This window comes from Entelurus aequoreus, linkage group LG04 (genome assembly GCF_033978785.1).
Source record: "Entelurus aequoreus isolate RoL-2023_Sb linkage group LG04, RoL_Eaeq_v1.1, whole genome shotgun sequence".
NCBI classification, from domain to species: Eukaryota; Metazoa; Chordata; class Actinopteri; order Syngnathiformes; family Syngnathidae; genus Entelurus; species Entelurus aequoreus.
The window spans coordinates 53,834,957-53,862,277 of record NC_084734.1 but is presented as its reverse complement, the minus strand read 5'-3'; the positions used below and the strand labels follow the sequence as shown (position 1 = coordinate 53,862,277).

Sequence of the window (27,321 nt, the reverse complement as noted above, 5' to 3'; positions counted from 1 at the left end):
GACAATGTCACAAACAAAGCTTTGTATACCTGCTCAAAGGATTTCAGGCCAGACTCCTTGCCAAGTCGTACCATGTCCTTCAAGATGGCCGCCTTGACATCCTGCAGCCAGACAAGAAGCACTGAGAGCCAAGCACATATACTGTATATCCTTGAAGCTATTACAGTTCAGTCATCCCTTGTTTATTGCGATTAATTGGTTGAAGGCCTAGTAAACAAATTCCCGCAAAGTAGGATTAATATATTATTAATGAATGTTTATTTGTATACAGTATATACAAATCTTTGACATGTTTTTTTTAATCTTTGTGAAAGCCCTCTAAACATGAAATAACAGCCAAACAGTCACCTCTACACACTTTTGTGTGTGTTCGTGTTACTAAAAATGAGATCAATTCCAAGACAGTAGTGTATAGGCTACGGTGTGTTGCCACAGTCAGGAAGTAGTCTTTGCCATTAAGTTCAGCCAGTCCTGTATTTTGTTGAGTCCTACGTGTTCATACTGAAAATATTGCACTTATTAAACACCAGCTGTCTGATTGTAACGCATATCTTCATTGTAGTTTTTATTACAAAATGTGAAGGTGTTGAAATCACCATGTAAAATCACTTATGCTAATCTCTCGCATGTCTGTGGTGAATCCAATGTGCATTTGCACTGAGCTAATGCATTTTGAAAAGTTGAGCCTTGCTGTACTTGAGTGGCTACTGCTTACTGTGTTGACATTGAAAATTGTAACATTAGTCAGAGGCAGTCTGGCAGAGTCCACTGAGTGCTTGACTGCTTGTTTCCCCGCCAAGTGTTGGAGCTGCTGCCAAAACTACAACCGGACTTGACGTCACTTGCAACAAAGGTGTCGAAATATGGTACCAATTGATTTTACTTGAATTGGTAACTGGTAGTACCACAGGACTTTGTAAAAGTACCAAATTCAGTATCCATCACTACTCACGGGTAGCCTGATACATCATTGTTACGGCCTTTGCCCGGCCACTACAACACGGCCACAGAAGAGCCACAGAAGGGGTCTCAATCCCAATATACTTGGGAGCCATGAAAGGTAGAGTTTGGGTGAAGCTTGGCTGCACAAAGTATTAATTTCAGAATCACATTTTAACCAAGTGACTAAATGTGTTAACAACATCCACCAGCAGCCATAGTTACATTGTGCTGTGGTAAGTCATCATACATGTACATTTGAATGTAACAATTAATATTTTGACACTGTTGAGTTCCCCAGGAGATGGTCAGAGATACATGAGCTTTCTTATAGCCAGTTGCTCTCAGTGTTTGTTGTGTCGTAATTTTTGTGTGTGCAGTGTTATTGTAAATATAGTCTAGCAAGTTTGAGACCCCTGTTATACTGCCGTGGATTTTACCGCTCTGATGCAAAGCGCGTCGTAGCTGCCGTCTACTCTCATGGTTCTCTTGGTCCATGCAGATAGGAAGTCAGGGTCAAGGACCACCACTGCTACAAGATAAGCCTGTGGAGAAAACAAATAAAACCACACATTTGACTTACTGTGAGTACAGTACAGTCGAGGCTTCATTTCATATTGAGCCTACATGTTACAGCTTCATGTGTGCCTGTATACTGATAATTCCACACAAACACAATGTAGAGCGGCGTCGCTTCCTCTATTGAATTTGATTAATGCGATTGCTCCTTCACACACCATGCAGAGTAGATGATAAATTGTTGCCTCATCACACCACCAGGAATCATTCCACTCCAATAATTAAGTCAGTGGGATACAACTATGACACTTTATGGTTCACTCCACTTACCTGAAGACTGTCACCATGCACAAACACCTGTGCCACTGCATCACTCCTTACATAGACGTTCTCTATCTTCTCAGGTGCGATATATTCTCCTTGGGCCAATTTAAAGATATGTTTCTTCCTGTCCACGATCTTCAGGGTGCCGTTCTGCAAGCACACGTCTTGAAATTAAACATCCGCACACCTGCTTATCACAACAGAATTGGAGCACAGAAAGGAAAGTCATTTTGGTTTCCTACAGGAAGCCATTTGGCAATGTCTCCGGTGTGAAGCCATCCTTCAGCATCGAGGGTCTCCGCCGTCTTTTCAGGATCTTTCAAGTAACCCAGGAACACGTTGGGACCTTTCACACACACCTACAACCGGCACAAACACATTGAATTTGTGTTATGAATAAAAACAATTTTTTTATGATTGTGCCTCACCTCTCCTTCGCCGTTTACTGCCAGGTAGTTCATCTGAGCCACGTCTACCAGTTTGATGTTGTTACACGGCAGAGGAGCACCAACGTGACCTGTGAAAGTAGGTGGAGCTTAATAACATCAGTTTCTCATGCAGACTATGAAAGTAAAAAAGTGTCATACCTGCAGTCCAGTCGCCGGGCATAGTCATGGTGCATCCAGCAGTACATTCTGTCTGTCCATAACCTTCATAGAACTGTGGACAAACACCACATTAATTGTAATCACTGTCATCATCGCAGCTTCTCAAAGTTTCATGCTAAAACTTGAGAGTAGTCAGTGTACAGCTTGCAAAGCAGTATGGATTTAAATAAATAAACAAGTCAACACACACACGATCAAATAAATAGCTGGTAACACAAGTGAGTACACGTCACAATATTCAGTATGAGCATCATTGTCTTCAACAATTATCTTAATCTTCTTGGATATTAAATACAGCAGAGCTGCACATGTTATCATTGGAATTTTTTACTCATCCATGATGACATCACAGACCTGGTGTACGGTGTCAACACCTTGTGCTCTTTCACCTCATGCTTGAGCAGGCTCTACAAGTAGGGATGTTCTGAACCGATACTGATATCAGCAAAAAAACAAGTATTGGATGATATTGGCTTGCATGTAAAATGTGTGATATAAGCTCCAATACAAGCAATCCTGTTTACTTGTGGGAAGCTGTACAGCCAGTTAACATCTAAATGTCCTCCAAAAAGCACGCAATAGCACACTAGCTCGACATTCGTAACATGTGTCCTTAATTGAACAACATTATAGCCTAGAACATTTGTCAATATAAACAGATATCAAATAATGATAGTTGCATATTACTTACACATACAAAGTCTCCAAAGCAGAAACATATTAGAAAGTATCAAGTTACAAATGTGTCCGCATCATTCAACCTACTGTGTCATGAGCTTACCTTAATTTATTGTTATGGCCACTAGGTGTTGCCAAAAAAACGATTGACACTACTTCAATTTAATACCTACCATTATTGTCTGTTTGACTAATTTCACTTCATCAAGGCTTTTCTAACATTCCACAATGTAATATAAATTACTAAATGTACAAACTTTAGAATAAGTATCAGAAATTAGAAGAAAATGTCACGACCTGTCATGTCAGGTCTGACATGTTCTTGTGTTTCCTTATTTTCTGTATTTGTTTCCTGTCCTGCACTCTTATTTCTGTTCACTTCCTGTCTGGCTATGCCATACTGGCCTGAGCGCTGTTTCCCCACACCTGTTCCTGATTGGCAACCTGAGCACCTGTTTGGCAACCTGAGCACCTGTTTGTGGTTGCCAATCAGGCTTCCTCATAAGCCAGTTTGCAGTCAGGGCTGGAAGATTGTCTATGTTACTGACTATTGACAAATGTTACTGACTGTGTTATCCTGCTTGCCCTGCTGCACTTGCTGGTGCTATATTTAAAAGACTCTTACCTGCACGTCGCCACCCGTCTCCTGCATCTGGAGGTCACAACTACCGCAGCAATGCGTGATTGTGACAGTAACAAGATATTAAACTTGTTTATCTTACCTTCTACCATCCTAGTCACGTCCGTTGTGTCTTTGGGCAAGACACTTCACCCTTGCTCCTGATGGGTGCTGGTAGCGCCTTGCATGGCAGCTCCCTCCATCAGTGTGTGAATGTGTGTGTGAATGGGTGAATGTGGAAATACTGTCAAAGCGCTTTGAGTACCTTGAAGGTAGAAAAGCGCTATACAAGTATAACCCATTTATCATTATTTATTATCTTAAACAAAATGAAGTACAGTTGCAACTTATACTGTCTGAAAAGGTCAGTCGAAGACCGAACTAAAAAAAAAAAAAAAGGGAGAGCCATGTGGACACCACCTTTGTAGTTTGCTACAAGTTAATTTTTGAATTCAATCGTTCTTCTCCCTTTTTTTTTTATCAAAGTGCCAGTACTCGCTACTCTCTTTGGTCCCATGGTGGAATTTTTTGCAGTTGTACAAAAAAAATACAGATTACAGACCTGATTAAAAAATGGGTGGGATTCTTTGTTTGGATGATGCGGAAGTCTAGTTTGAGGTGATAGTGAGCAATCATAGGACTATTTTGTTTTGTGCAATGGTTGGTCGTACGATAACCAAAACGATATACAAAATTAGGGTGAAAATTTGGACATGTGTTTAGTTGGGTTGTCTGAGAACATATTTATCAACTCTTCCGCAGCAAGGTCTTTGTCATCTTTGAAGTGTGTTTAGACTTCTTTTGAGGACGATAACATTTATGTGTTTCAGAATGTCAAAGTACATGCTGGAATTCATGTTTCTCTTCAATGAACCGCAGCTCCCAAGTGCAAGCATCACTCATGCAGCCCCAGACCATGTCGCTACAATCACCATGCTTGGAGGCCATTACCGTGGTACTCACTTGTGTTGTCAGAAATTTAAACAGTAATGTTTGTTGACACATTTTAGTGGATAGTACAAAAAGTTGCTGTTGTTATCAGTAATTTCATTTGCATTTCAATTATTCTCAAAATGCAAACCTTTAATCGTTTTTACTACTGCTCGTTAAAGACTGTAAATTATATCATGATAAAATGTTGTCCTACAAGTGCACTGGAAGGCTAGAGATAAATGAGTTGCACAAACTAGACACATAGTTACCTGACATCCTAATGCAGCTCGGAGGAAAGTGAGGACATCAGGAGAGATGGGGGCTGCTCCGGTTATCATGAGACGCACACGACCGCCTACGGTAGCCTGTGGAGGGCAGCATACTCTTAGTCAACACCTCAATTGGCCACATCCTTTATATACTTTTGTTTATATAATGACATACAGTGTGCAGGACATTTTCTAATGAAATTCACATGAATAAATTGACATGTTCTCCACAACGAATGATAGCATTTTCATGTATTTGATGTATTCCCCGAATTTGTATTAAGTGGTACCTTGGTTTTTGTAAGACTGGGTTTCTGTCTGACCTTTTGGAACACATGACTAACACAAACTGAGGTAGCACTGTATAACTTTTTGCCTTCCTTCAAGTGACTTAACACAGCTTTGCTATTCCAGACAATAATGACATTCTTTCCTGGCATGCAGGACAAGACCAAAACAGCTAAAGCCAAAGCTTCCTGCACTAGCATAATCTCTCATGGAACAGTGCTCCCATTAGAGATGTCCCGGTCCCGATCATGGTATTGGAACAGGGCCGATATTGGTCTTTTTTCGGCTATCGACTGATGAGCTGCCGAGCCCAGCTGATCTTTACCACAGCTGTCTCCCAGTTTTCACATGCTAAATAAAGATTGTTATCATAAGAAAGATTCATTCAAAAGGGATGCACGCTGAGGTAGAGACAATTACATTTCCATATTCTTACATGCAGGAGTTGCATGAATCCAGGAGGGTACATGTCTTGCCAGAACGCCACCTCGAATTTGAGAGCAAGCTGTAACAAACACTTAATCTCCAAGCCGCTTCTAAGATACTAATCCTCACCGGCATGGCGGGAAACAGGTACCATTATCATTGGAGGACTACAGCAAAAGGAATGGCTAAGAATGCTACGCTCTTGTAAGTTTTCATATCTCTGTGTCTTCGTAACTCAATAAAGCAGAACTGCACTATTTTGGGAAACATAATCATTCACAATCCTTTTATGTAGCAAGAACACACATCTTTTTTTAAATTATACATTCTAAATCGTAAAATACAGCCAGTAGGAGGTGGCTAACATTGCAGCTAATGGGAGTATTGCGCCCATAAAGTTTTTATAAAATAAAAAAAACATCCAAAAACCACCAACAATAGTCCATTTACATTGTGTGACCTGAATAATAACCAAGTACAAGCAATATTGTTATTATAAGCTATAAAGAAGAAAAACTATTCTTATACACCCTGTGATCACAGAGAGCTAAATAGCTTATGCTGCTATATTAACATATTGAGCTGGTGACCTCCTGCTGTATCGCCTCTTAGCTGATGAAAGTAAATTCTAGATCATAAATCATGCCTCTCACCTGGATAGTAGAAGGTTGTGGCCATATACCGAGAAGTTGGTGAACTTTGACATCCAACTTAGAACCAGAGATAGCAAGAAAGACACTAAAATGTTGCTTGTTTGCGACAACTTTTTTTTTAACCCCTCGTGAGGATTATGATTAATTCTTGATCTAAACAGGAAGATAAAAACATCCTGTCAGTGGGAGTATATGTGAATGGTTGATTGCCATGACTGTGTAACGTATGGTTATCTTTAGGACTATTTGTATAGCAATAATGTGTGTGACTACACGCAGAAGAAAAGTTTTTTTTCAGGGCCCAACTGGTATGAATAAAATGACAGACCAATAGTGGTTTTAAGAAATATATAAATCTGTGTATATATATATACATATATATAATATATATATATACATATATATAATATATATATATATATATATATATATATATATATATATATATATATATATATATATATATATATATATATATATATATCTCATATATATATATATTATATATATGTGATATATATATATATATATATATATATATATATATATATATATATATATATATATATATATATATTATATTATATATATGTGATATATATATTATATATATATATATATATTATATATATGTGATATGTATATATATATATATATATATATATATATATATATATATATATATATATATATATATATATATATATATATATATATATATATATATATATATTAGGTCTGCAACAACTAATCGATTAAATCGATTAAAATCGATTATTAAAATAGTTGCCGATTAATTTAGTCATCGATTCGTTGGATCTATGCTATGCGCAGAGGTTTTTTTTTTGGTTTTTTTTAAATAAATTAAAAAAAAAAATGTTTTTTTTTTTTTTTTACTAAACCTTTATTTATAAACTGCAACATTTACAAACAGCTGAGAAACAATAATCAAAATAAGTATGGTGCCAGTATGCTGGTTTTTTTCAATAAAATACTGGATAGGATAGAAATGTAGTTTGTCTCTTTTATCCGATTATCAATCGACTAATTGAAGTAATAATCGACAGATTAATCGATTATCAAATTAATCGTTAGTTGCAGCCCTAATATATATATATATATATATATATATATATATATATATATATATATGCATAAAATATTGTCTGCAATGAGGTGGCGACTTGTCCAGGGTGTACCCCGCCTTTCGCTCGAATGCAGCTAGGATTGGCTCCAGCCACCCCCGGGACACCAAAAGGGACAAACGGTACAAAATGTATGGATGGATGGATATAAAAATTGTAACTATTAAAAGGAGAAAGGTAAGGAAAATGGTATAAACTACATAAATGATCACACAAAATCACAGCTTACTTGCTGGTTATGTAATGAAAGCATATAACAAAAATAGTGTTGACATGTCAGTTCGTTATTTTCTGTTTGGAAAAGCTCCTTTACAATCAATTGAATTTTTTTTTCCTTTATGGCAAATATCCTTCAAGAGTTTAACAAGGTTGTGGAAAAAGAGGAAGAAAAAGGAAAACAAACAACTGTCCTACCAGCTCGCCACTTCTCAAAAAATCTGATTGTCAGAATCAAACTCGTCCAAAAAAACCTGACTGTTTAGTTACGTATATGATCCATTGAGTGGAGACTTTACAATAGAAGCAGGGTTTTATGTGTTGCTATCGCATTCAGTCTTCCAATATCTGCTGCCAGCCACAACAGGAGCCGCTGTTTGTGCGCACCTGCGCTGATTTGTTCTGTGCCGTGGAGTAGTGGCAGCCAATTTTAGGGTGTTTTAAGTCAGGTGACACGTCATTGTCAAACAGTGTTACGTCTGACGTGGGTTACAACTGGGTAGTGTTGGGGGTGTAAAGCGTCATTTTGGTGGCAGATCTCTCCTGACTTTGTAGCTTCTTGGTTTCCGCGGAACGATGGATTTCCTTTTCCAGATGTGCTGTGCCTTCATGGACCATCCTGCTTTACCTATCTCTCTGGAGGGCAACCTGCTCCAAGTTGTTAAGGTTGAAGCGGTCTTTCTTCAGATGGGTTTTCGATGTTGTCTTGATATTGCTTCTTCTGCCCTCCTTGGGTAAGTTGTCCTTCCTTTAGTTGTCCATACAGTATGTGTTTGAAAAGGCGGTTGCCAGACATGCATTTGACATGACCTGTTCATTGCAGCTGGTGCCAGATGCTGGGGATGTTGGCTTCCTTCAGAGTGCTGATGTTGATACGCTTATCTTCTCAACTGATCCTGAGGATATTGCGGAGACAGCGCTGGTGGTACTGCTCCAGGGCCTTCAGATGTCTGCTGTAGGTGGTCCAGCTATCAGCCACGTAGAGCAGAGTGGGCACAACTACAGCTTGACAAACAAGGAGTTTGGTCTTGACATATATGTCCCGTTTCTCAAAAACTCTCTTTTTCAGCCGAGCAAAAACTGCGCTTGCACACCCTATATGCGGTGGTGAATCTCCGCATCAATGACAGCTTTCGTGTTGGGAGGATGTATCAGAGAATGGTTAATATAGAATCAGAGTTTTCTTGATTTTAATGTCAAGTCCCAGGAGTCAGTAAGCTCTTGCAAAAGCCTCCCAGATATTCTGGAGGCCCGCATCAAAATGAACAAATAGAGCATTGTCATCTGCATATTGAAGCTCTGTAATGGAAGCTCTAGCACCTTTCTTTTTTACCTAAATCTGTTCAGGTTGAAGAGCCAACCGTCTGTCCTGTACACAAACTTTACTCCAGGTAGGTTTTGGCTGGTGAGGTGGAGTATGGTTTGGATGAAGTTGGCAAACAGAGTTGGTGTAATGATGAAGCCCTGCTTCCCACCAGTGACAAGGTTGAAGGGAGTTGTTTTGGAGCTGCCATTGCCAACTACAGTTGCAGTCAGGTCATCGTGCAACAGACGCAAGATATTCAGAAACTTGTCCGGGCAGCCGATAAACAAATGTTTATATACTACATTACCCAGAAGGCTTAGCACCATAGACAGGAACAGGAAGTAGGTCTGAGCTATGTGGGAGGACAAACATTTTGTCATATGAACAATAAAGAGTTGATATTTTGTTACATGTTGTTTGTCCTGCGTTGTCTAAGAAACAAACATGAGTTTTGATCAGACACTTGATATGTGCGTTTGATCGTCAGTCTACATTCGACTGGTGAAAATGACTAGCCAAAATGTGCAATAGTTTAATTTGTGTGAATTGGCTAGATCGATGACTGATAAAAGTTGTTTTAAATGTTGACATATAAGAAGCTTGGACTAACCTGAACCTTCTTGAAGACGAGTCGATCCCAGATGCTGTTTCTCCTCATGATGCCTTTGGACATCTCTGCCTCCTTCTTCCTGAATGCAAAATCCAGAAACCAACGCTTCAAAGGAGTGTTAGCCTGCCCGAAGATCTAGAGAAACACGTAAGCAATTATCATTGGGAATTTTAAAGATGAGCAAACATTTGATCCCTTTCTCAAGGTCACCTACCTTGTCATACATTCGGTTTAGAAGTCGAGGTACCACAGGGAACACAGTGGGTTTCAGTGTACTCAGGTCATCCATTAGTAGACGAATATCACCCTGGAAATATCCAATTCTAGCTCCCTGAACTATCATCACTCCCTAAACATCACATTAAAAGAGACAGAGGAAGAAGTAAGTGAAAAATCGTTGATCTTATATTAAGGGGAAATTGCACTTTTTTTGGAATCTTGCCTATCATTCACAATCCTTATATAAGACAAGAACACATGTTTTTGTTTTTTATGCATTCTAACTCGTAAATAAACACGACCAAAAGTCAGCTAACAGCTCTATTTCGCTTATAAAGCGCTTTAAAATACATCCAAACACCTTCATCCACATGTTACATGCTGTAAGTATATATATAATGTAGTAACAGGCACATTTATACAAACATTTAATGTTTACATATTTTCTCATTTTAAGCATACAGCGGCGCATTAATTTCAAAGACGCATTACAAGGTTCGGTTTTCCCCTTAACAACTATAGTCACGGCAGACTTCATGAGAGACAACAACTACTTTAGAACAAATTATGATCCAGAAACTTAATATTTTTTGGCCTGAACATAATAAGGATGATCTACAAGTTTTAGAAACTGTGTGCTTAAAATATCCAGCTTTAGTGACACACTAATAAGCATCATGCAGCAGTATTGCTAAGGCTGAACACGATATACAAACTCTGAGCATAATAAAACAATCACTTACTGTACAGTGTCTTCTCTCACTGGAATGCCGACTGATGGGATGTATATATCTCCCCGTTTAGGTAATTAATCATAATCCTCACAATCCTCACAAAAGGGTTAAAAAAAATTGCACAGCGTCATTTTTCGTGTGTTTCTCCACATCTCTGGGTCTAAATTGAATGTAAAAGTTAACCAACTTCTCAGTTTATGGCCACAACATTCTTCTATCCAGGTGAGAGGCAAGATTTATAATCTACAACTAACTTTCACCAACTTAGAGGCAAAGCAGCAGCAGCAGCAGGTTACCAGCTTAATATGTCAATATAGCAGCATAAACTATTAGCGAAGCTCTGTGTTGCCAACTCCTCATTAAGGAAAGTAGCTGTTGGCTGTCATAAAAGTTGCTTGTAGTTGCTAAATGACATCATTGCCTCATTTGCAAAATGTATTGCAACAGACGTTGTAGGAGAGAGGAATAATGTTGAGAGAGAGATAAAAAGTGAGTTTAAAAATGCTAAGTATGATTAGAACAGCAAATTAACATATTTCTTCTGGATTGTTAAATGCTAGAGGATCAAGTCAAAGACTTGAGGGTTGAGAAACGCACAAGTTATCCAAATCTATTGACTGGCTTATTAACAATTGAGACGTTGCAGTGTTTTATTTTAGTCTAGCCTTAAGAGTGGTGAGGGTCTCTGCTCTGCTTGCACAGCAGCACCACCAACTGTAGTTAGACTGACTGCCTGTGAGTGCTTTCGAACGGTGAGGGTCTCACGGGAGCACCCACTGCTGCTCCTTGAGGACAGTAAATGCAGTGTTTTCACCTTGGTGTCTCCAAGACACAAGAAAAGCCTCCAATAACACTGGAAAAAGTCCCAAGATCTGTCGCTAGTTGCTGTTTAAAAAAAAGTCGCCAGATTTAGTGACAGAGACTCCAAGTTGCCAACACTGTTAGCTATCAACAGAAATAGTTTGTCTGCGTTAGCGCTTACAATTAAAATATCGCAAGTACTTCGTTAATATTCAGGTCACCAAATGTTAATGGAGAATTGTCGTTTTTTGGATTAATATTTGGTTATTCAGAGGGTTTTATGGGCAGAATAGAGTACTCCCATTAGCTGCAATGTTAGCCACCTTGTACTTGTCGTCAATTACGAGTTAGAATGCATAAAAAAGAAAAACATATAGTGTTCTTGTCTTACATAGGGATTGTGAGTCATAGGCAAAATTCCCCCCAAAAAGTGTTGTTCCCCTTTAAGGGAGCTGCTTACCTGTACAACCCTTTCAAACATGTGAGCCAAGGGAAGAAAGGAAACATGGACATCCCCGGGACCCAGTGGACAGTTGACCTAACACATTAAGTTACAGTGCATCCTGAGTGTATTTCATGTCAGCAAAATCTTCATACATTATTTAAAAAAAAAAAAAAACGTCATATGTAACATCAGCGCTTTACCTGTGTGAGTTTAATGAAGGCTGAACAGTTGGACACAATATTTGCATGTGTCAACAGAGCTCCTTTTGGGTTCCCTGCAAACACACATACACAGTTGCAGTACACCCTCATCTTTGTAGTGTATGTGTGTGTATCACCTGTTGTTCCACTTGTGAAGCAGATGACTGCCATGTCGTCAGGTTGGGGAGGCTAAACACATTAATGTGTCCACGATAAAAACACATTCACAGTCATAAACCTGCATTACTGCCTGAAGTGCTAATGAACTAATTTCCACTTACCAAAGGTCGGCGATAGTTAGCCTTCCCAATTGCCTAACCAATGAGAAATTATAATTTAAAATAAACAACAATATTAGTGAATAGTGAAATTGTGGCAAAAACAACAAACAAAATAGATTGTGCTAAAAGTGCAAGAACTAAGTAGTTGCATGCAAAATATATATTTTTAAAAAGGAACAATTACAGAGGTGAATGAAAGACAAATGCTAAAGCAAAAAAAAAAGGAGGAAAAGCCTGCGTGCTCTCACCTCCATCTCTCGCAGGCTGAAGATGTGGATTCCAGCCAGCTCGCCTCGGCCGACAAGCTCATCACTGGGAGTCGCCATCATGACAATGGTTTTTACAGTGTGCTTTCTGTCCTTCACACATTCAAGAACCATTTTGACTTTATCTGCCACGTCACACACTATTGTTGAGATAGAAGCTGCAAAAACAACCAACAAGAGCATCAAATAATCACGGCGTTTACCATACATTAATTTGTTTGTTTGTGGGGGGCTGCCATGGAGTTGGGTCTTTCACATTTGAACTACTATGGTACCAAATTTGGAGGTGTTGAAATTGCTAATGCTAATCAGTAGCATGATTATGGTGTATCTAATGTAAATTAGCATAGAGGTAACAGACTTTAAAAAGTGGATCTCAATTTTAAGCACTTTCAATCGGGCATGTTTGTTTCGCTGACATGGAAAATTTTAACATAAACTAGAGGTGGCCTTCTACAAATATGTCTGTTTACCTGCCAAGTGTTTGAGCCGGTGTCACCGCACGACCCTTCACTCATAAACACAGTATAATGTGACAATCTGTGAATGTATCTCGTTACAACTCCGCACAGTAGGTGGCGGTATGCATTGTAACTCCATTTTACATACTGTATCTCAAACACGCCAGGTCTGCCAGAGAATATGAAGAATTAGCAGGAGGGATCCCTTTTGCTATCTTAGAGACTTTGGTGCTATATGTAGCGAGTAATTAGAACCTTCTAGATCAGGGGGGCCCAAACATTTTGCCTCCACGAGCCAAAGTGAAAATGTGCCAATGGTCAGCGGGCCAAACAGCAATTTTTACCATGCAACACCACGAGTGAGGAATTTAGCTTCATACTGGCAATAATTAATCATAAGGTAGTAAAGACTGTCACAGTTGTGTGCCTTGTTCAGTTAGCATACAATTTTACATCTTTTATTCACATTTTTAACTTAAAAACTTTCAAAAAGGTCATTTTCTACAGATTTTCACCATATTCTGTAACCAGATCCTCATAGATATTTCCTCCGATTGCTTTAAAACTTTACCCAGACAGATTAGACAGATGGAAGGTTGCTAAATTTTGAAGCGTTTAGGTATTAATTTGAGGATGTGGGCGGAGTATGGCGACCAAAATTATCCTTTTGCATACAGCGTCAAAAAGTCACTACTTTACCGTAGAGCAGGTGTCTCAAATTCAAACGCAAATAGTTTAAAAAAAAATCTATAGATTTTACGGTAAAAAACTGGCAGCTCACGTACCAGAATTTGACTGTTAAGTCTATGGTCGTTTTCACACCAAATTAGGGTAAATTGAAAAACTGTACCACTTTTTTTTATATTAAATTCTGGTGACTGAGCTGCCAGTTTTTACTGTACAATCTATGGCCATTGTTTTTACAGTGCATTACTGTACGTTGAAAAACGGTACCATTATTTTTGCCACAAAATTCTGGCGACTGAGCTGCTACTTTTTTACCGTAAAATGTAAGTTCCATGTTTTTATAGTGAATTACTATAAATGGAAAAATTGTACCATTGATGATTTTTTGGGGACATTTCTGGCGACTGAGCTGCCAGCTTTTTACAGTAAAATTCACTACCTTTTTTACTGTCTGGCCTTGCAGACATGCCACCAATGATTGTGCCCTTGAAAGAGGTCAGTACAAACATGTATTAAACTTGGTAACCACCCTTTGGCGGGCCACTCCAAATGACACGATGGGGAAAATTTGGCCCACAGGCCCCATTTTGGGCTTCCCTGTTCTAGATACTCTTTTTCAAAAAAACAACTGGTGACATATTTAGTGAGGATACTTTTAAACACTGACATAAAAGCACAACTTGTTTGTCTCATTGAGCAACAGGCACTGCTGTGGACGGCATGTAAATTGGGTATTGTTGGTGGTTCTTGATTGTTTTTTCAGAGAGCTTTATGGGCCGAATAAATGAATACCATTAGTTACATTGTTCGCCTTCTTGTACTAGCCGTTTTTTACAAATTAGAATGCACAAAAAGCAGAAACAAGTGTGTTCTTGTCTCATAAGTATTGTGAATGATAGGCACAATTCCAACAACAGTGCAGTTCTCTCTTATTGAGTTACAAAGACCAAGAAATATGAACATGTGTTACCTTTGTCAATAATGTAGTTGATGGCTTCTGCTCCAAGTGTGTCGTACAAAGGCACTGATACCAGCGAGTAAGTGTAGCATGCCAGCTCAGTGATGGTCCACTACAAAAAAAAAAAATATTATATACAAATATGATGAACAGTTTTTGTACTACTCAAGGGTCAGTTGTTGTCAGGTGCTCACATTCCTACCTCTGGTCTGTTTTGAGAGAAGATGCCAATGTTTGCGTCGATGGTCTTGGAATGTTGTTTGTGAAGAAAAGCAGAACCAAGATTTTCACTTCTTTCCATCACCTAACGCACAAACACGCACACACAAAAAGTCAGTCATTTACTGCTCAGTAAGACATGTCAATTTATAAATTAAGATTAATATTGCTCACGTTTTTTAATGGACATGCTGTATATAATCAAGACATGTTAATCAGGGAAATATCTAAAAGAAAGACCTACCTTTTGTTCTGATTTACCTTTCTTTGTTTGTTTTTAGTGTATTTCTGTTCTTCATGTTCAGATGCTGGCCCCATTTATTTTAGTTTCCGATCATGCCACACGCCAATAAAAAAAAACAGAAACTGTATGGGCTGTGCACAGTCTGTATTATTATCATTACTATAATTTATTAATATTATTATTATTATTTTGAGACGATTGTGTTTTTTAATAAACTCTCCTATGAACATGCTGTTTTGTGTGTACCGGTATGTAGCTTCAAATGTCTCTGATAATGTGTCCCCATCAAACAGCTCTTCTCTCAAGTGTCGCAAACAAGTGAGGGAAAAACGTATTACTGTCAAAAGAGAGCATTATGAAAAAGTTAATTTTGCACTATAACGGGTCTTTAGCTTTAATTGATAATACGGGTGCTAAAGAAGCCAACAAACACACTTGTTTATTCCAAAATTTGTTTTACAAGATTCAAAGGCACACTTTAAAAACGTGTTCATTTTTAGTTTTAATGTAATCAATGAAATAACCAATTGCAACAGTACCTTTACTGCTTTTTTCAAGGTGCGTCTTACCTCTTTGTAGGACATCCATTCATATGGACATTTGGGTTTCCTGGAGCCCAGAAAGGGACCATCATCTGAAAGAAAAACAGAACAAAAGTTGTTATTTTTAGGTAAACAACAAGGTTTACAATTTAATTCACACAAAAACCTGTGAACTGAAATTTTGTCTGGTTTGTGTTCAGGAATCACTTATCCAAATCAATTATTTAAATCTGAGCCTTATAATGAACTCACAAAGGTTGAAATTACATATACTGTATTGTATTCTAAATAAGAGACCAACACTTTGGCCCAAAACGCAAGCCCATATTTTGTGGTCCTCTACTTAACTTCAATTGTGGACCACACACTGTAGGCACCTAATAGTTAAAAATATTATGGCAATCTTGACACTAAAGATGCAAACACAAAAATGACAGCACAACAAACACGCATTGGGCAAAAAAAAAGCAACCTAAAGTGTCTCCTAGGGCAGTGGTCCCCAAACTTTTTTTTTTTTGGGGGGGTGGGGGGGGGTATTTGGTATTTTTATTTGTATTTTTTTATTTGTCATAAAAAACACAATCATGTGTGCTTACGGACTGTATCCCTGCAGACTGTATTGATCTATATTGATATATAATGTAGGAACCAGAAATATTAATAACAGAAAGAAACAACCCTTTTGTGCGATTGAGTGTGAGTGAGTGTAAATGGGGGAGGGAGGTTTTTTGGGTTGGTGCACTAATTGTAAGTGTATCTTGTGTTTTTTATGTTGATTTAATAAAATAAAAAAAATAAAAAATATATATCTATCTTTTTTTTTTAAATTTCTTGTGCGGCCCGGTACCAATTGCAGTGTTCCCCAACCCGGTGGTTGGGGACCACTGCACTAGGGAACTCTACCATGTCCAAATATTTAACAATTTTCCATTTAATTCTACCTGTATAATGACTTAAGGCTTATTGTAAAACAGCTCATGGTCACAATAGCTATTGAAGTTGATAACAAAGCTAGTAACGTGGTCAAAACGTGATCCTGAAGTGAATACTTTGCGGGGCCCAACCTCACCCAGTCTCTACTTCCAGCGGCCCCCAGGTAAATTAAGTTTGAGACCCCTGATCGAGATAATCAAGTTTGATAGTCTTCTCAGTGCTCCATCGGAACCGAAGCCCTCACTTAACTATCCAACCTCTGCCATGTTTATCTGTTTATCGGAGTGCTTTATAGACTTCATACTTTAGACAAAGAATGTAATCTTTGAAGTTCGAGTCTTTTGAGGGGGAAAAAGTCACAAATGAGATCTGTTTATTTGTAAGACTCTTCATTAGCTGTTGTCTTTCTAGCAGACATGCTAGCATACAACATTTTCAATTGGTAAGATTGTCGACTTTGAGCAAAGTCTAACAAATGACACTAGACCAGGGGTCAGCAACCCGCGGCTCCGGAGCCGCATGCGGCTCCTTGACCACTCTGATGCGGCTCAGCTACATACATGCCAACCCCCCTGATTTTCCCAGGAGACTTATGGATCTCAGTGTCTCTCATAGATTACTCCCAGGGAAAAACTAATCCTATTTACACTCTAATTACTAAATAAAGGGCATGCCCTAATTGCACTGCAGTAATTGTCCTCTATAGCATTTACATACAGCGTGCCAGTCCAGCCACATGTTGCATGATGTTATTACTTGCACACACAGGAGACAGCAAAGCATACTTACTCATCAGCCACACAGTTTACACTGACGGTAGCCGTATCAAACAACTTTAACATTGTTACGTTACAAATATGCGCCACACTGTGAACCCACACCAAAAAAGAATGAAAAACACATTTCTGGAGAACATCCCACCGTAACACAACATAAACACAACACAACCATTACCCAGAATCCCATGCAGCCCTAACTCTTCCGGTCTACATTATACACCCCGCTACCACCAAATCCCCCCACACATCAACCCCCCCCCCCCCCCCCCCCCTCCGTGCGTTGGTTGAGCGGAAGAGTTAGGGCTGCATGGGATTCTGGGTATTGGTACCGTCAGTGTAAGATGTGTGGCTGCTGAGCTAGTACGCCTTGCTGTCACTTACGTGAGCAAGCTGAAATTGCATTCTACGTGTGATCGAGCAGGTACACTGTTAGGGCAGATTGTAGAGGGCGCCAAATGCAGTGTTATCACACTCTGATATTCGAGAGTCTCCCGGGAAAAATGAGAGGGTTGGCAAGTATGACGCTATCAAGTGCCATTCGTTCAAAACTTGCGGGCTGCACTAACATCAAATTTCCACATTAAAGTGCGTGCCGGTGCGTGTGTCGGAGACCCCTGGTTAACATAGCACAAAGCATTTAAGCTTTGTATGCGGTGTTTTTCATTTTAAATTTTAAATTTTTTTTTGTGGCTCCCATTACTTTCTTTAATTTGTGAAACTTGCCAAAATGGCTCTTTGAGTGGTAAAGGTTGCCGACCCCTGCACTAGACTAACAAAAATCCTCAGTCAAGTGGTTCCCAAAATAATGCTCTCCGTTGTGCAATGACGAGGGGCGCGAGCAGTTTGGGGGGGAACGACAATGAAGAAAAACATACAAGGGTAAAGAAGGACAAAAAATATGCACTAATATCAGAAGAGGACTTCTAGCAAGAGTGACAATGAATGTTTGTCACGGTGATCTGGTGGAGCTTTTATCATACTATTTCTGCATGTGACCACACACGCTCTGAGCATGAGCTGCAACGAGGCGCGTGCGCACAGTGCACATTCTAGTATGTAATTATGATCAAGACGAGCAGACACACTGTGTTTAAAGGCATTAATTTAACATATCAAAATTTTACTCTTAAGTATTATTAGCATCTAATAACATGAAGCTGAACAAGTTAAACAACATTTATAGAGTACATAAATTGTACATACGCACGTAAGTGTGTTAAGTTGCTCAAAAAGAAACTTTCAGCTACCATTATTTGTCACATTTAACAAAACAGCCGTTTGCCGTTAGCCTGTTCTGTTTGGACTTGAGCTAGTGAAACCTGGATAAAACTTTTGTGTCGAAATGCCAGCGTATGTTTCGTTGACGGGTAGCAAACGCCTACAAAAACAATCCTCCATCTGATGGCAACACGGATCGTTAAGGTTGTCTGTTGTAATGCATGGATTTATTTGATCTACAATAAACTCTACTTCTCTCTTGATACCATTGTTTACTTACGATAGGAAGCTTACTAGTAATTGCTGGGATGTGATATGACAAATGGGTAGGAGTGTGTGCTTGTTCCTACTCCCTTTCAAACATGTAAAACTGAACTGTAAACAGGCTAAATAAAGTTGTGATTGCTCACAGTCACAGTTGAAGTCAAGTCACACACTCAACTTTGAGGAAGACCCTCTGTAAAAGCAGACGTGTCCAAAGTGTGGCGCAGGGCCCATTTAGTCCCACTGCTTATTTTCTTTTTGGCCCCTCTGCACATTGTAGAAATAAAATAAAATAAAAAATTACAATTGGAAAAATACAGCAAAACGAATCAAGAGAAAATGCTGAAAGGTTATAGATAACCAATAACTTAACAATAACATCTCAGCATCTCAAAAATGTTAACAACCACTGAGTCTTGATATTTTTGTTTTAGTTTAACAATAAATACATACATTTTACCCTTGTCAGATTACTGTCACATAGTATTTTTTGCATATTATATTTTTGGGGTTTGGGGGTGGGGCGGGGGGTATATCGTTAGGATTTTATCGATGCCGGTATTCATTGGTACCTTTTATTGGTACTATATGTAATTGGTGTAAATAAATATGTGAATAAATGCATTTTTAATTAACATTTTTATTAGAACAAGAGGTTGTACACCACCAACATCATGTAACATCTCACTGCAGGGAAGTCTTTTGTCAACACCTGCTTTATACGTTTTAAACATGTCAATTATGTGTGCAGTGCAAGGTGCAATGCAGTTATCATCTTGTAAAGACCACACAGATCCATCACTGTTTCTACGCATTACAATTACACGCAGCTGGAAATACTATTTATGTATGGAATTCATGTGCAGAGCACATACCTTTTACATGATATATCAAATAAAATATATAATACAAATCCATACAACCAATTAGCATGTTACGTGGGTGTGCATTTTGTAACAATAGCTATTTTTATTTGTGTTTATGTTTATGTTGCACACATACGTATTTTGACTGATGGACAAGAGGCCATATCCTACTCAGTGGCCTAGTGGTTAGAGTGTCCGCCCTGAGATCGGTAGGTTGTGAATTCAAACAACCTGTATACCAAAGACTATAAAAATGGGACACATTACCTCCCTGCTTAGCACTCTGCATCAAGGGTTGGAATTGGGGGTTAAACCACCAAAAATGACTCCCGGGCGCGGCCACCGCTGCTGCCCACTGCTCCCCTCACCTCCCAGGGGGTGACCAAGGGGATGGGTCAAATGCAGAAGGAAAATTTTCACCACACCTTGTGTGTGTGAGAATCATAGGTACTTTAACTTTAACATATTGAGTGTTGACAGCTACCGATGTCAGTGTAGTGTGTACTACATAGATAAAAGTCCCAATGTGCAAGTGTAATGCTCGATGACCCAGTTTGTAGAGTCAAGAGACATTACAAACTGAAAACTAATTTAAGCAAGGTGTGCTTTGATGCTACGCAAACACGATGCACTGGAGGGACTAAAGAAATACCTGTCAGCGGATGCTATATTGCTTCAAAGCAACTTTATTATATTACTTAAATGTTTCCCTTTTTTGAGTGGATTGATATTGGCCTGTGAATTACTGGATCGCTGAAGCACGGTAGCGGTGGTGGTGAGTAAAGCATGTTAACTTTAAAATAACACTGACACTTTTTAGTGTGTGCGTGACTTTGAGGGACTTTTGAAGAGGAAATATTGTTGTTACAAACTTGTGTGGTGTTGCTTCTTTATTTGTGATTATTCCAAGCTGGTTTCTTATGCATAGCAGCGGCAGCTGAAACGAATGTGACAGCGTTTCATAATTACGACGGTCAGCTTGATAAAAAAAATACCGATAGCCGTATAATTTGTCCAGAATCTTAACGGTCGTAATGGACTGACACAATTAAGAACCGGTACCTAATAAATACCGGTACTCTGTATACACCCTTAGGGGCAGGCCCAAAGCCATTCTAATGTCCCAAAGCGGGGTTCAGCAAAAACCGTTTGAGAACCACTGCCTTAGTCAACGACAGTCCTAGTGTCTACCACAGTGGTTCTTGACCTGGGTTCGATCGAACCCTAGGGGTTCGGTATGTCGGCCTCAGGGGTTCGGTGGAGCCTCCGCCGTGGAGGTCAAGACACACTCATCGTGTAAATAAAAACTCCTCCCTATCGGCGTATTATGGATATGGCAACAGCAGAAATCACATTGATTTGCAGGTGTGTAATTTGTTGTGAGTTCATGCACTGTGTTGGTTTTGTTCTTTGAACAAGGTGATGTTCATACACGGTTCATTTTGTGCACCTGTAAAAAAACATAACTTTGTCTTGAATTTGAAAACATTTTTTATATTTTTTTTCACTAAAGAAGGGTTTGGTGAATGCGCATATGAAACCGGTGGGGTTTGGTACCTCCAACAAGGTTAAGAACCACTGGTCTACCATTAGATTTGTTGTTTCAGCAGTACTACAATGGAAATATTGTGTTGTTTGTTAGGTAGAAAGCTAATTCCTGGTTCATGAAAGATGAGAAAGGTGATGCCATTATGAGTCTGAAAGGTCTCTGTGTAGCTGGCCTGGCTGAGCCCTGAAGAAGATCCGACCCTATGGTTATCTGTTGGCTTACCGGTGGAATGGGCTCTCACATCATCTGTTAATTTAACAAATCAATAATTACCATAGCTTCAGGACGTAATAATGCAAATAGTTTAAAAAAAACAAGCGCAGACACTGAAATTATGTGTTGTTTCTGCTATGGCGATACCTGTTGGACTAGTTCGCTCACTGCAGTGCCCTTCTATTTAGAGCTTTTAATTTCCATTCTGTCTTCTAAACGTCTAGAGTTTTTACTCATATGGATTTGGATGCTACCTGCGCCATGAACCTTACTGATTTACTGCTGCAACTGCCGGTGGAGGGCGATGACGCATCGCGTAACGATCGAAGAAGGCTAGTGGAGCAATTTTATCTGATTAATAATCTTTTACAATGAAAAGGGGGGTATCAAAGTTATCCGGTGAGGCCTATAAAGCAAAGGAAGGAGGAGGAGGAAATACGGGCTAAAAGCAGAGGTATGTGTGTACATATAGCTAATTTATTTTTAGGGTAAGAATCATGACTTTTCTTATATGGAATAACAGCAACAGGCGGGTTGTAGCTATTATTCCTATTCAGAGACCAGCGAGAGTAATTTGCATACAGTAACTATAAAAAACACTCAATTGGGTGAACTTCTTAAGTAAACAAAGTAAATAAGTAACATCTGTAAAGCAGAAAATCCAGATATTTATGGAGGGTGAAAAAGTTGGTAACTCAAACTTAAACTGTATTTATTGTAAGCCTGGCTTTTGGCTCATTTGGCTGCAACGTAAGCTATTATTTACATGAAATGATAAATGCCATTTGCGATGATATAGATGCAATCAGAAAATATTTACAGCCATGACAGGCGCATGGAGAGGCTGCTACAGAGGAGGAGGTGTTACTGTGTTCACCTGAGCCTTGCCGTGAAGAAAAATGAATTTTTTTCACTTTTGAAATCTGATTGCAGGGTAATTGCTTCTCATAATCTGTTTTATTTATTAATAAATACAATATGAATGTAATATTCTTATCATATTAGTAAAAAGTACTTTGGAGTTACAATGCATGCAGAGATGCCATTTTGTGTTTTACACTAGAGCATCTATTCAGACAGACTCAACATGTAGATCCAGATAAGTGTTTGGTATTTGTAACAGACTGTAGTAACAATACTTTTTCAATTAAAAAGTATACAACATGTATGTTCAATGGTAATACATCTAAATCAATATCAGAATAACTTTTGCCACAATCATTTTTAATACTCTTGAGACATTCCGGCCTTATTATTTTTTAAAATGTGTACGTTGGCTGCATTAAAATGAGTGCTTAAATGTATTCTAACATTAATAACATCATTCTGCAAGAGAAAATAATGGATATTTATAATGGATATTAGCTTGCATGCTCATTCCAAAGTAGCTTTCAGTGGTGTTCTATGGCCTTTATAGAAATAGATAAGTATAGTTACTATAACCCTATTACTGCAATACATACTGTATATTATGGGTTGCACCCTATCATTATATTATTGCTTTTATACTTTGACATATAATTATATAATATATATAATAATATATAATAATATATTATTAATATATAATAAAATATATACTAATAATAAAATATATACTATATAATAAATATTTGATATATACTCATTAACAGGCCAGTGAACACTCAAAATCAAAAATGTTGGTCTTGTAATTTAACAAAAATAATAATTATTAGTACAACTACATATACATTTCAAAGTTGTTCTGTGTGTTTGTTTAATCTGAAGACACATCCTCAGCTTCAACAGATGCCTGTGAATCCATCAAAGCTGCCCCCATTGATCCTGCTGACTGGCCACACCTTTTGGACTGATACATTAAGAACATACCGGTAATTACTTTGTCGAGGACCTTATGAGGTAAACTCAGACATCACATTCCCTAAAAGAGAGGATGGAAGACGTTTCTATCACCATTACTTCCAAAGACATTTAGTGAATGGAAAGAAAATTAAGAGAACATGGCTCATGTATTCTCCCAATTTTCCCTCTGTGCTATTTGCACTACATTTGTAGGTAGTAATTTGTAATTTTATTCTCAGGGAAATTATTTAAATTATTTATATTTTTTTGAGATTGCATTTTTTTTTGTCTTGACATGTAAAATCAAAAGCATACAGGTATAGACTTTTCTCTGGGGATTGAGGGGGGAGTTCACTCTCGCCTGGGGCGTCAAATGATCTAGAGCCGGCCTGGTTGGCACTGACACAAATAAACGTCTATAGTGAGTTTCATTCAAAAGAAATCCATGCCAAGTGTGATTGTGTCAAGTGAATAAATCATAATCACTCACTGGATACGCGGGCACCTCTCAAAAAGAACTCGTACAGCGTTCTTGCATCGTCATAGACATGTGTCAAGAGTTTGTCTCCGTCCAGCAGAACTGATTGGTGTATAAACTCTCCTCCCTGTGAGAAGAAAATATGTTTGAGATGCCTACATTTCATCATTTAATATATTTTATATACAGACAATAGTGTGGGTTATTCAGCTTTACAGATGTCTCTCGGACTCTTACATTCAAAGAATAGCACATCACATAAAATGACAAACGTCCCTGAATTTTAACAGTTTTCATGACCTGACACTCACCGGAATCTCCACTGACTGCATCTGGAGGTCGCAGATGGGGGGCAGGGCCTTTGGTCGCATCGCCACGTAATAGGTAGTTGCAGCCGCTATGGCCCCCATGCTGATTACTGTGGACCTGGACAGACCCCTGATGCACTGAGTTACATTATCCAGATCTGGCAAAGTCAACTTCTGAAAGAAATCCTGGCTGAACATGATGCTGCTTGTGATGAATCAGTCAGGTGTGTTGGATGTTTGCACTTTGCTTAATGCGTGCGATGAAGGATGGCTCTGATGATCGGAGTGGTTGGACACCCTGAGGTGAAGGAGTGTACAGAACTCTCCAGGCCAGGAGTGGAACTGGTAAGGGGAGGAAATAAGTCAATGTTGTTGTTGTTGTTGTTAAGTTGCAGTATACTTTCTGAGTTTGATACAGTAATATAGGCAACAGAAAACGTCACTGTTTCCCACCACAAATACATTTGGACCACCACAATATTATTATTTATGGACACGTGGTAGAAAATGGACGGATGCATGTATTGTTAATCTACTTGTTCATTTACTGTTAATATCTGGTTATTTTCTCTTTTACAATGTTCTATGTACATTTCTATTAAACTGTAATAAGCACTTGTTCGTCTGTTCATGGATACTTTACATAAGTTTCGGGCGATACTACAAACATCGATCCAATACCAAGTAGTTACAGGATCATACATTGGTCATACTTAAAGTCCTCTTGTGTCCATGAAAATATTTTCTGATTTTATGAACAATAACAAAAATGACAGATTTTTTTAGATTTTTTAGGTAATACATGTAGTATCGACTATATACGGCTCTTGTACTTGGTATCGTTACAGTCAATATTTGTATGGATCCAACCATTTGTTTACATTCAAGAACGCTAGCTTGCTATTAGCGGTTAGCTATTGTATCCTGCTACGATGTGTAGTGAAGCTGAAGCATGTCAGGCTATTCCTCGTCCTGCAGGTATTGTCAGTTTTTAAGACAAAATGCGTCCATTCTCCCTCTTCTGTCTCCAGGCTATTTTTGCTTGTAAGTGCTCTGTTTGTTTGTTGACTCACATGCACCTCTGCTCATATTAGTCACGATGGCTCGCCATTATGCCCATGAAAGAAAAAGGTACCGTTTTTTCAGTATTGTTTTAATTCATTAGTACCGCGGTACGTTATTAATACCGGTATACCGTACAACCCTAGATGCTATATTTGTTGCTAGTCGTTTTTAATAAATAAAAAGGTACCAAAAAGATTGGAAAAGTCACTAGGAACTTGAAAAATTTACCTTTTTAACAATAACATTATATAATGACATAATATTGACCAATATTATGTCATATATATGTATATATATATATTATGGCAAGCTGTTAAGGAAATTCAATATATATGGAAGTCTGAATAGAAATGAGAAACGTTTATATATACTGTAAATAAGAAAGACTGCTGATCTGAAAAAGAGCCAAAGCTGTCAAAGAGCTGAGGGACCATCTTCAAAGTGCAATGCTGACACTGTAACACTGTTAGAAATATGTGCTACACTGTGAATCCACACCAAACAAGAATCACAAACACATTTCGGGAGAACATCCGCACCGTAACACAACATAAACACAACAAAACAAATACCCAGAATCCCATGCAGCCCTGAATCCCATGCAGCCCTAACTCTTCCGGGCTGCAATATACACCCCACCCCCAGACATTCTACAGTAAGTGATGTTTTATCATGTTTGTTGGCTCTTATGAAGTCTGCAGTGATTAATAATCAGTGCTGTTGTCAAAGGAAAAGGCGAAGGTTGGGATGTCTTTGTGGCTTGTGCAGCCCTTTGAGACAATTGTGATTTAGGGCTATATAAGTAAACTTTGATTGATTGATTTTTTCATAAAATCTTGCACTTCCGCCATTCTTGATAATGTCTCGAGGAACTCTGAAGAAACATATTCATCCTTTTTGCGATTTAAAAGTTTTGTACAGTCGAAAACAATGCAAGCATAGGCCATTTTTATTCGAGAACGGCTAAATGGCACCTCGTACCCACTGAGAACAGATGTTTGCTTGACCACCACGCGTATTCATTGAGCTGTACGTGTGCCGGACATGACGTCATTTGGAATCCAAGCAGAAGGACACTGAAGTGTCTACAACAGGAAGTGGCCTCACATATACCGGACGTGCAACACTTGTTTTGCCTTCATCGCTAAAAATGTTCACATATTAAAACAGAAGAAGATAAATAATATTTATATTTTCATGATAATACTTATTTTGAATCAAAGCAATATGACAGTAAAGTGTCTACAACAGGAAGGGACCTCACATAAACCGGACATGATGCAACACATGTTTTGCCTTCATCGCTAAAAAACTTTACATATTCAAACAGAAATAGATAAATAATGTTTATATTTTCATGATAGTACTTATTTTGAATCAAAGCAATATGACACTGAGGTGTCTACAACAGGAAGGGACCTCACATAAACCGGACGTGCAACACTTGTTTTGCATTCATCGCTGGAAAAAAAACTTTATATATTAAAACATCCATCCATCTATTTTTTACCGCTTATCCCTTTCAGGGTCGCGGGGGGTGCTGGAGACATATTAAAACAGAAGAATATAAATACTATTTATGTTTTCATTATTATATTTATTTTTTTGTAAATGTCATTCAAAATATTTTAGTGTGTGTACAATGATACAATAATGATACCCGTTAAATCAAATGTTTATATTGTTACATCCGTATGTAGTAAGACTTGAAAAATGTCTAGTGTTCGATATTATTTTCTATTGTTTATATTGTAATTTAACATCTGGGCTACGTCTAAAGTAACTGTAGCAACACTTCTACATAGCGGTAGCATTTTATGTCACTTCAAAGAATTTTATGGCGAGATGACATGGATGTCAACAATGTAGTAGAGAAGGAAACCATGATCCAATCCAATCCAATCCACTTTATTTATATAGCACATTTAAACAACAAGAATGTTTCCAAAGTGCTGCACAGCCATGTTAAAAACAATATTAAAAACAATATTATGCTCCACCAATGACTGAATAAAAACAAAAAATAAATAAATATAAAACCAATATAAAAACAATATAAAAAATAAATAAGATTAAAAACGATTTTAAAGGGTAAAACCAATTAAAACAGTAAATAGAAATCAAAATGTATTAAAAAAAAACAAAAAAAAACACAGGACAACAGAGGACAGAAGACCACACAACTCACGTAGTGTTAAAAGCCAAGGAATAAAAGTGGGTCTTAAGACGAGACT

At 38.2% G+C, this 27,321-nt stretch overlaps 1 protein-coding gene across 3 annotated transcripts in view; it reads right to left on the bottom strand.

Annotated features, from left to right (window-relative positions):
- Positions 1-27,321, bottom strand: part of LOC133648839 (long-chain-fatty-acid--CoA ligase 1-like) — a 48,876-nt gene that overhangs the window by 827 nt on the left and 20,728 nt on the right. For all 3 annotated transcript variants that reach the window (XM_062045310.1, XM_062045311.1, XM_062045309.1), the window contains exons 2-20: positions 24,026-24,364; positions 23,727-23,841; positions 15,618-15,682; positions 14,788-14,889; positions 14,598-14,697; positions 12,462-12,637; positions 12,214-12,246; positions 12,070-12,121; positions 11,933-12,006; positions 11,748-11,825; positions 9,748-9,882; positions 9,534-9,668; positions 4,890-4,985; positions 2,370-2,442; positions 2,211-2,299; positions 2,025-2,141; positions 1,789-1,932; positions 1,380-1,484; positions 30-101 (exon numbers count right to left, since the gene is read on the bottom strand). In XM_062045310.1, the coding sequence (XP_061901294.1) occupies positions 30-101; positions 1,380-1,484; positions 1,789-1,932; positions 2,025-2,141; positions 2,211-2,299; positions 2,370-2,442; positions 4,890-4,985; positions 9,534-9,668; positions 9,748-9,882; positions 11,748-11,825; positions 11,933-12,006; positions 12,070-12,121; positions 12,214-12,246; positions 12,462-12,637; positions 14,598-14,697; positions 14,788-14,889; positions 15,618-15,682; positions 23,727-23,841; positions 24,026-24,220 (1,956 nt within the window). In that variant the 5' untranslated portion in view covers positions 24,221-24,364. The remainder of the gene's footprint in view (positions 1-29; positions 102-1,379; positions 1,485-1,788; positions 1,933-2,024; positions 2,142-2,210; positions 2,300-2,369; positions 2,443-4,889; positions 4,986-9,533; positions 9,669-9,747; positions 9,883-11,747; positions 11,826-11,932; positions 12,007-12,069; positions 12,122-12,213; positions 12,247-12,461; positions 12,638-14,597; positions 14,698-14,787; positions 14,890-15,617; positions 15,683-23,726; positions 23,842-24,025; positions 24,365-27,321) is intronic.